General features: G+C 47.0%; 1 protein-coding gene across 6 annotated transcripts in view; it reads right to left on the minus strand.

Annotated features, from left to right (window-relative positions):
• AUTS2 (activator of transcription and developmental regulator AUTS2) overlaps positions 1 to 10438 on the minus strand; it is a 797141-nt gene extending 786703 nt beyond the window's left edge. For all 6 annotated transcript variants that reach the window (XM_059866086.1, XM_059866083.1, XM_059866081.1 and 3 more), the window contains exon 1: positions 10133 to 10438. In XM_059866086.1, coding sequence (XP_059722069.1) covers positions 10133 to 10423 — 291 coding nt within the window. In that variant the 5' untranslated portion in view covers positions 10424 to 10438. The remainder of the gene's footprint in view (positions 1 to 10132) is intronic.
• Positions 10439 to 10668: the final 230 nt, after the last annotated feature.

The following is a 10668-nucleotide window of genomic DNA, read 5'->3' on the forward strand; positions in this document are numbered from 1 at the left end:
TTATTCCCCAGCTGCACAGCCCCTGCCCGGTATTTCTCCTTGCTCCTTTCCCCTCACCCTGCAGCCTTTAACCCTCCGCCCATCACAAAGCATGGTGACACCAAATTATTAAATTCTACCCTTGCTGCAAACCTGAGCAGGGCTAGGTAAATGATTAAATAGTTGGGTTTTTCATAACCACACATCCAAGGAAATTTGCCAATGTCTTTTTATTTGCATATCTGGCAGACTGCCCCAGACAACTAATACATAAGTGACAGCGTACAGGTGTATTAGTTTAGAGTTTGCCTTTAATCTAGAGGTGTCAATTTGCTTCTGTTTTAATTACATCCATCTTGATATGTTATTACAACCTCATGAAACTTCTTCATTATGTGAATGGCTATAAATACATACACATGACAAACAGTTGTTATAAATTTTCTGGTTCAGCAGTGGAGGCACAATATCTTAGCCCACACATCATGTTCATTTCAAATTGCAGTTCTCCCTCTCCTCTCTACCCCACTTCATTCCCTTCCTTCTCTTTTCTTTCACCCAATACCAAAATATTTTCCCCCCTACATTTAATGGATTCTCTAATATTTACTAGTAGCAGCATCCCAATACAAATACTCTCAGCTTAGGGAGCTGTTTCAGCCCTTGTGTGTTCTGGGCTGCACCTCTGTGAGATGTCTGTTTGTCATTAGGCAAATATAAGGAGATTGCACTGAGGCCTTATAAACATGCAAAGATCCTCTTTTGTAGCTACATAATTCACTGAGTTTTTCAATACACATTCTGAGGTTGAAAACTTGGCTAATCCATCCACCAGATGTATCTTTATGATCCCAGAACTCATTAAAATTTACTTTTTTTCCCTCATTTTTTTTAAAGTCCAGCAGACTCAGCTGTTGAGCTACATTAATTGCATTTTTTTTTCATAGTTAAAATGACTAATGCTAGCAGAGTCACTGCCTACAAGCACAATAGCCAGACAGTAAAAATTAGTAGGACTTCTAATCGTTCAGTAATATCCAAATCCCATAAAATTAAGACAGGCAATTTGGTCCTCTCAAAACAGATGGTTTTGATTTTCAGTATTTATTTTGAATTTTCTTTAAGGAGAGAAAAGAAAGGAGAAAAGACACAAATTCACACCAAAAGATTCCATTCAAAGGTCAAAGTACCCTTGACATGCATTAAACCCCACAACACCAACAGTCACAACATAAATCATCCCCAGCAGCAGCACTTCCTCCCTTGCCTTCTCACCACACAGACCCCTCCGAGGTCAGAACTACTTTCACTGCCTCAGCCCTCCACAAGTGCCCTCTCTGATGGATGCCACACCATGCCAGCCATGCCCAACAATCTGGAGCAAGCCGTGTGTTACCCGGCCCTTGCAACAGCAGCACCTCCCAGCTCCTTCCTCTGGGCAGTCTGGAAGCTGGGCAACAGATCCCAGGTTCTGGAGGACCCCTGGAAGACACTGATGGTACCCTCTGGAGGCATGTGCTGCTAAACACCTGGATGTGCAGCAGACAAGAGGAAGCTGACAGAAGTTGTCAGGGGCCATATGAAGACCAAAGCCACATTGCTGGCAATGAGTCAGGTCCTTTGGCCACCTCTCTGCCATTCCCACCATCCATGTAAGCAAGGAGCCAGGTCCTTCAGCCACCTATCCTCTATTCCCACCTTCTGCAGAAGTAGATGTCTCATTAAAAAAAAAAACAAAAACAAAAAACAAACAAACAAAAAAAACCCCAAAACCAACCTAAACAGATTATCAGACTGAAAGGTCTCAGGTCACTTAGGACTTTCAGAGAGAAAATAAACAAAAATCAGTGCCAAGAGCAATTATCACCATGTTTGTAGCTCATCTCAGTCTCTGAAATAGGAAATGATGTGCAAACAACAAAACGCAGGCTGTCAAGATTTGCCAGGAGGGAGAAGTTTCACCACACAGGTTTTGTACCTTGCTCTCCTGTACCCAAGAGCCACCCAAGTGTGGTCCTGGAGAAGTCAGTGGCAACAATTTCTGTCTCACTGGTTCCACTTCACAGGCAAAGGAATTACAATGCCTTTACTACACGAGGAGGGGGAGTTAGGAGCAGCTGCAGGACACTCTAGAGCAGCCTGGGTCCCCAAGGATGGGTCTCCTGGTACATGGTAACCCAAACCTGCACCTAGAGGAGCAGGCAACAGTGGCTCTGGATTCCACTGACAGATAAGCAGGCACCTGCACCAGGTATTAGCACTGTTACACACTCTCCTCTAAAACACTGCTCCTCTCATGGACAGCCTATGACAGAAAAAGGCTGCTCACAAACTTTCATGAATTTGGTCTGGATCTGACCACTACTTAATTTTATGGGAGTGTACAACATGTTTTAAAGTCTGATACAACTGTTAGCATTACTGCACAACACACAAGTACCTCTTCAGAATTTCAGCCACCCAAACATTAACCTAACCTAGAACCTCCTGGTGCCTACTTCTATCTGCTTCTGGTGTTCACTGTCATCCTGCACCATCCACAAACCTGCTCCAGGTGGCTTCACACAAATGATGCTCAGCACAGGGCTTGTCCCAAAGGCTGAAAATGTTTGTCTCTTTTCATGAGCTCATCCCACAAAGGACAAGTCCAAGCTTGTGTCTGGATGGGGAGAATAGGTTGACAGCAGTTTTATTCTCAAACCATTAAGTCTCCTTTGGCATCAAATAAAAGTAGGAAAAGAGAGAATTTATAAGAGCACAAACTGTAGAGGAGAAGAAGCTTCCACATTAGGAAGCTGGCAGACACATGTGAGACAGATTAAAGGGTGATCATTCCTGGAAAGAGCACCAAGCTGAACTCCTGCATGGCTCTGAGTAACTGTTCCTGTGTGGAGCTGGTGTATTAATCATATCAGTAATATGTGCATCAGCCAGCATTACACAATCAGAAGTTCAGCCAGCCAGAACTTGGGCACATCAGATATCAGCACACCTCTGCACATCTCCCAAGCCTTTGTCACAGGACATTTTAAAAACAGCAGGACTGAGATGCACACCAAATACCAAGTAAATCCACACGGAGCACATGCACCACGATCAAATGAAACCTCATGAGTAGAACCTCACAAACAGAATTGTATGTGCAGAGCCAAGGGAAAATCCACTTCTTTTGCTGACTTATTCCACCACTACTGCACAGAGGATGACAGAACCAAAACTCCTGGCTATAGTATTTACCAGGCTGAAGACATAACCTTTTGGTTAAAATCTTCTCTCTCTACTACATGAGTGTGTGAACTTCAGCAGCAGTGTTGCCAAGATACAAGGAGAAAAATCTCAAGACATTAAGGTAACACACTATTTAAAGGCAAACAGTACAGCAGAGCTGAGCTGGGGATCTGACAAATTGCCACTGCACGTTCTGCTGTTACAGCAAAACAAATCCCTACCTGCATTAGCCATTCCTCATTACTTACAAAGTGGATTTTCATATCCATTTTACAACAAAGGAGTTTAGAGGACTATGATGTTCTGAAGTGGTCTTCACCATGGCTTGGCATTGAGTCAAAACGACAACAAACCAACTATACAAAAAAATGCACGCAGCTGGTAATTTGTGGCACATGCAGAGCCAAACCCCAACAAGAACACAAGATACTGAACTGGTAAATTACGAGGATGATGTACAAAAAGACAGAGAAATGTTGGAAGCAATTTTCTCTTGCAGAACCAAGGCAACACTGCAGTTCAAGTGCAGGAAAACTGAGAGTTAAACATTTCCACATTTCAGCCTGCAACTTCCTAACTCCATTACCTTTTTATTAATTGCATTTGAGACTTCACTAAACTTGAGCTTGGGCTATTTTTAAAACCTATCTGACTCAACTTATTGTTGCTCAGAACAAAGATTAAACTTCTAATTTAGCTGCAGATAATTACAATGCTGCAGGTCAGACCCCCAGTGTAATGTGGTAGGGTGTCCCAGTCAAACTGATAGGTGTTCAGAAAAACCCCAAAAAACAAGAGTAGCAGAGCTGGGGGAAGGAGGGGATGATCTTCAGCGAGAGAGGAATCTTTCTGCCTTCCTCCCAGCTGAAGTTACTGGGATTAAGGACTCCTTAAATGGGGACAGATTTGGTTGTCTCCACTTGGTACTGACAGCAGGGCTCTCACCAAGGAGCATTTTTGTACACAACAGTGGAACTTTCCTGAAACTTCCACTTTTGGTAACAACATCCCCCTCTGGCTCTCTGTGTTCCCATACAGTCCCTGCTATTTCTCTATTGATCTCAGTGTTGTAAGTCAATCTTTCAATTACTCAGACCCTTGATGTCTTTCTGATGATTTTTTTTGCCTTTCCCTAATGATCATTTTCCTTCCAAGTTCCTGATCCTTTACCCTTATTTTATAAATCATAGAATCATATAACTGTTTAGGTTGGAAAAGGCCTCAAAGATCAGAGAGTCCAACCATTAACTCAGCCCCACTGCTAACCATGTGTCCAAGTGCCACATCTACACTTCTTTTAACTCTCTCCAGGGATGGTGACTCCACCACTGCCCTGGATTTTACACTCCTTCAGTGCCAGCAAAGGCCCCAGGTATTTAATCAGAAAGAGCTTGCTTACTCCCCCAAATAGCAGGAAAAAAAGATGCCAAAGGAGGATAAGGGTGTCTTTTGTCTTTTGATGTGCAGCATATTTCTCGTTAGTGCTAATCTTAAAGAGCGGTGCTAGTGGAGATAAATTGAATCACATTCATCCAAAAGAACTTGTCTTTATAGTTTAAACTCTTCCTTCTTCAACTCAAGGCCATTGTGCCTCCTACTATCACCTATGGGAATGGCAAAAATCCCCACCTTCATTACATAGTTACCTTCAGGAGCTTAAAAGAATATTTATGCAACAATCTCAATCCTTGGTCATTATCTGCCCAAAGAGAAAGCTTCAGCTCTCCAACAGCAACTGAAATCAGCTGGAGTTAGGAGTGCCTTGCCTCCCAGAAAGGTACCAAGCTTTTCAAAATAATTTTAAAGTATCTTTAAAGTATTCAGGTACACACACGACAGCAACATATGTTTCAAACCTCACCCTCGACATTCCTTTTGTGGAATATGCATCCTGCTGTTTTCAGTCCCACTTTCAGTCCTAGTTGCTGTTTTTTCAGGTCTGGTCACTGAGGTTTTCATGAAGATAGTCAGCTGCTCTGTCAAGGTTATCTCAAAATTTAATCTCGGGTCAGTTTACTATTTCCTCTAAATACACAGTGAAAATAATAAATGCATCGCTTCGTATGATATCCCAGTGTCACACAAAACTTAATACCTCTCCTCATCCCCAGATATCTTCATTTAGTTACTCCCTTCTTTTCTCTGCTGGTCTAAATCTGCAGACTCGCATGTGCAAACAGAGACTGGGACAAACACCTAAGTATCTAAGCAGTCAATAAACACAAGAAGGGCCACCAAGATTTGCTGACAGCACTAAACAAACATCTGATGTTATGATGCTGCTGTGGTAAGGCAGGAAGATCAAATTCCTTTTGAAATATGAAGGGATAGAGACAAGGCAGAACAAACCTGCTTGAAATCTCAAAGAATTTAAGCAAACAGTCTAATCAGGCCAGCTAGAAGACTGGTGAGAAGAGAATGATTTGGGGAGGAAAAGCACACAGCAAGCCAAGCCATTCTGGTGTCCAGCTCAAAGCTTCTGCTGTCACACAGCCAAGCTATTTCTATTTTCAGTGGGCCATGCCTAGAGATGAGTATCACACACCCGTTATTAAAGCAAATTCCTGCATTCAGATGCATACACAGAGCCACACTGTCAGTGCACACAGACACACAACTGAGACCACAGGACCTTCAAAACCTTCCTGCTACTTGCACATTTTGTTTCTGCAGTGTCTCTGTTTTAAAGCCCGGATCAGCTGTTAGGCTTTACTCCATCATGATATCCCTGCAACTTGTAAAAGTGCTGCAGCTAACATCTGCCTAAACCACACAAACACCATGGAACAATTGCTTAAAAATTATTTACACTAGGTGGATGGAATCATCTGACACAGAATTTGAAGCTCATTAAACAGCTCCTTGACAAATATTTGTCAGCATTTCTCATTTGTAATTAATTATATTGGGCTTTACCTGACGATAATTTAGCACGGTCTCAAAACAGACTAATGCCTGTGTGCTGACAGAAATTAGCTCAGCAAATGCACACTGAGAAATTGTGACAGTTTTATGAAACAAGAATCCCCCTTTAAATGCAAGTCCCCCACTTCCCACCCCACTTCTATCTGGGCTTTATAAATATCTGTGTCTCATTTCAGGCTTGTCAGATGAGCTGCCTGAGTTGAAGCTAAACAAACATCCACAGAAAAACCTCATTACCTTACTCAGTGTTCAGAAAACCTGAAACCAACTGCTTACTCCATAGGGATGGTCAGAGCTGACTCAGGAAACATAAAGTACTTCCCAGGCTTTAAGCCATCTTAACATTCAGGTCAGATTTCCTTTCTCATCACAGCAAACCATCTTCACCAAGGCACGTCAACAGCCATGTCATGTCAGTCTGCTGCCTGGACACCTCTGCACCAGGGGGTAGAAGGGAGAGAAACATCTGCCTGAAATCTCACCCCACCAGAGAGCTCTGCAAAAGCCTCCTTGCCAGCACTGCCAGAGCACATCATGGACAAAGTCACTCCAACGGATTGATTTATCACATTCTGAGAAATGACCTTTCCCTGTCAAGCTGGTGTCTAAAATGCCCACCTGGGTTTGGAGAACCTCATGCTGTTATTGCTGGTAACAAACACACCAGCAGTGCTGCACAGGTTCCTCCAAGCTGGGAAAACCCACAGCTCAACAAGCCACTGGGCACACTAACACAGGTACAGAGTGTCTGTGCCTTCTTGCATATCCAGGCTGGATATTTGGGGAGCTCAGGGCAGCAACGTGTGAGTAACTGCTCTGGAGTGAACCACAGGGCTTGCTGCTGTCAGTCCAGCAAGGCCACTCACAGGAGAATCTGGTGACCAATTGTAGGACAACATCTCAGCTGCTTTACTACACATCAAGGGCTGGTTTCTGAAGGTCAAGGCTCCAAAATGCTCCCCAGTGTAGGGGACAGGCCCCTACTGCACACAGCTACAGCTACACTGAAGTCTTGCAGGGCCAGGGAAGGATCAGTCTAGCCACATCTGCAATGACACTGGAATTGCTCAGCTGTCACTCCAAGAAGGAAAAAATCCACAGTGAGATCCCACTCTCTTCATTTAACTCCATCTTCCTGTGTATTCCCCACACAAACATTAGAGACATCAAGGTACAGGGTGCCATAAATGTAGAGACAGATAAGCAGAAGCAGATGGCCTCTATTTCAACACCAAACAATTTACACTTGAGAAGTATGACAAGGCTACTGACACCTGGACAGAAAAGCAGTTCCCAGAGTGGGAGCTGGTTAAAGTCTTGCTTCAAGGGATGGGAACTTTTATCAACATAACCATAACAGATTGGATGACTCCTCCTGCAGTTATAGAGGCATGGGATCTGTGTCCTTGTGCAGCACCTGTGTCCCTTTGCCATCCACAAGTTTCACACAACCTGGTATTTTGAACAGGCTGGGCTTTTTCAGTCATCCCAACAAAAAGCAAAAGCATTTAGTAAAAGCCATTTAGTAAAGGGTAAAAAGTAAAAGACAATTTAGTAAAAGGTGAAATCAAGCTGTGTGGAAGTTCTTGCTCCTTTTTTTGCAACTTGATACATAAGAAAGTCCTGGGTGACACCTCACACCCAGCCAACCCACACCCCTACAGCTGCAAGGTTGTCCCCAGAAGCAGAGAGCTCAGCCATGTCCCTCCACAGTGGCTGTCCCCTCCTGCATGAGCCACCATCCACCCATGTCCCCCCTTCTGAACCATGGCTTAGATCCTCAAGTGGGTGAAATGTTCTGCACGTTCCCTCTCACAGTTTTTCACACCAAGCAGACCAAACACTGTCTCTGCACCCTTTCAGCTGTGCTAAGCCCAAAACAAGGCTGAAGTTCAAGCCTAAGACATGGGCTCAGAAAGTCTTGTCTACATTCTGGGCACGAGTGTCTTCTGGAACCTGGGGAAAATCTGCATGACCTCCAACGAGCTGGGGGCAGACCCACAGCATGAGGTGTATGAACACCAGGCACCTCTCCACAGCACCCAAAGCTTCTTGACTCAACTCAAACACATTAACACCTAAACATCTCACTGAGGCTGGGGTATCTCACTCCACCAGCCGCTCACAACCTCCTCAACAACACCAGAATTACAATAAAAACTTCAGGCTGCTGCATGCAACACATGAGCAATTTCTGCCACACTGGGGTTGTGCCTTAGACACCTTCATCTCCCTCTGATCTTCAGAAACAAGTTTCTCAACGTGCATACAGAGCTGCAGGAAAAAGCACCTAACAACGATTTTGTGACATTATTTCTTAACGCAGCATGAAATCGTTAGGTCAAAACGTGCCACCTATCACATGAACATTAAAAGTATGTCAAGTCTCAGTGTGCAAGCTATTGTTTTATCTGAACGTGATATTAGCTGGCAGAACTGGGTAATGTATCTGTGCTCCTTTTTAGTGATACAGGATTATGAGAGGATGCAAGTAGTAGCCATGCTTGGCTTGGCAAAGAGAGCACAGCAATTATTTTCAAGTAGAAAATAAACAAATAAGAAGTGAAACAGAATAAAGACATTTTCTAAAATGCCCTACCAAGTTCTAAACTTGCTCTTCACTTCCTCTCCAAAAAGGACTACAGCCAAATTCTCGAGTCCTTATTCCCATAAAGATGCTTAATGACACAAACTAAGGCTTTGTTTGAGGAAAACCAGAATTTTGTCCGAAACAGAAGCATACAAATTTCTCTCCTGCCTATAAACATGTATTCACACTTTTGGTCCCTCTGGTTTGAGCAGGGCACTTGAGGATGGGCTTACTAGGTGAGAAATGGTGGATAAATTGAATCTGGACATTACCTCAGCATTTGTTCCTTATTGCTTACATGAGTCTAACACCAACCTTGTGGAGGTTTGTTGGAGTGAACAAAAACTCCCTTAATTACACCAGAGTAAGTTCTGTTGGAGGCATAGTGTGGATGGATACAGGTGTAACCAAAGACAAAATCTGGCTACAAAACAAGAAACAAAAAAAAACTAACTAACAAATAAAGCCCTGAAAATCCACTGAGTACTCCTGGCTAAATATTTAAACATCTTAAAAGCTACACAGAATTTTTTTTTTTTGTAAAACAATCAGCTTTACCTCCACATTTATTTTGACAGTTCATCATCGTTCCAGTTGTGCCTCCAGTGCACGTAAACCCAAATAAATCTCCTTTTCACCACAGCAAACTTCTCCCGATCAGAACTTACAAACAACAAAGCCCTTCAAACACGCAGGCTGGAGGTCCCCTTCCATGGCAGCATCACCACCACGACCCTGGCTGGGCTGACAGCGGTTCCACAACCGCGAGTGGCTGGGCGGAGGGAGCACGGAGAGGCGAGGCCGGGCCGGGCGTAGGGAAGCGACGCCCGGGAAGCCCCGCGGGGCTTCTCCTCCCTCCGCCCGGCCCGGCCTGGGCTCTCCCAGCCCCTTCGTTCGCGCTGGGGGACGACTCGAGCCGCCCACCGCGGGGCCCACTCGTGACAGGCCGGCAGGGAGCGCGGCAGGCCGGGCGCCCCCCGCCCGCAGCGGCACCGCGACCGCCCGAGAAACACGCGCGGCCGCCCCCCCCGCGGCCCCGCGGACACGAGTGGGCGGCCCCGCCGGGCCACGGCGGCGCGAGAAAAGTTTGATCCGTGGGAGGGGAGGGGAAGCGCCGCCGGGGGACCGCGCACAACTCCCCGCTCCCCGCGCGGGGGGATGGCCCCGGCCCCGCCGCCCGCCGGGAGCGGCGCGCCGGGCTGCAGGTGTCGGCGGCAGGAGGGAGAAGGGAGGGCAGCGGGGCACCCCGGGGACGGGGAGGGGGCGGCGGGACCGCCCCCGCGGGCACCCCCGGCGGGCCGGCCCGGGGACCGGGGTCAGGGGCGGGGGGGGTGTCCGGGGGGCGCCGCGGGGGCTCCCCCGCCGCTGCCCCCACACAATGAGGCGCACACAAAGCGCCGCCGCTCCTACCTCCAGCGCCTCGAAAGTGACGAAGCTGGACATCGCGAAACCGTCGATAATGTCCTCTTCGGCCGAGGAGGACTCCCGCCGCTTCCTCCGGGGGGGCCGCGGCCGGGACGGCGGCGGGGGCCCATTGTCTTCCTTCTCCGAGCCCGAGGAGGAGAGCGCGGCGGCCCCGGGGCCGGCGGCCCCGCCGGCGGCACAGCCGCGCCGCCCGCCTTTGGCTCGCCGCTCCCGGTCGCGCTGGGACCGCGATCGCCGCTTCTTCCGAAGCCCGTTGCATCGCGCCGGGCCATCCATGTCTCTCGCCGGCTCTCCCTCTCGCTCTCGTCCCCCCCCGCCCCACCGCAGCCACAAATCCGGCTCCCCCGGCGGAATAACGGGGGAGGGAGGGAGGGAGAGAGGGAAGGAGAAAGGGAGGGAGGAGAGGACAGCAAGGGGGTGTGGGGGATGAAAGAATCCGAGTGCGGTTCCACCACCACCAGCAGCAAGCACCAAATGTAAGAGATTCCTATAAGCGAGCCAAGGAAAGTAATGGCTGATCT

The sequence above is a fragment of the Haemorhous mexicanus genome, chromosome 22 (assembly GCF_027477595.1).
Source record: "Haemorhous mexicanus isolate bHaeMex1 chromosome 22, bHaeMex1.pri, whole genome shotgun sequence".
Taxonomy (NCBI): domain Eukaryota; kingdom Metazoa; phylum Chordata; class Aves; order Passeriformes; family Fringillidae; genus Haemorhous; species Haemorhous mexicanus.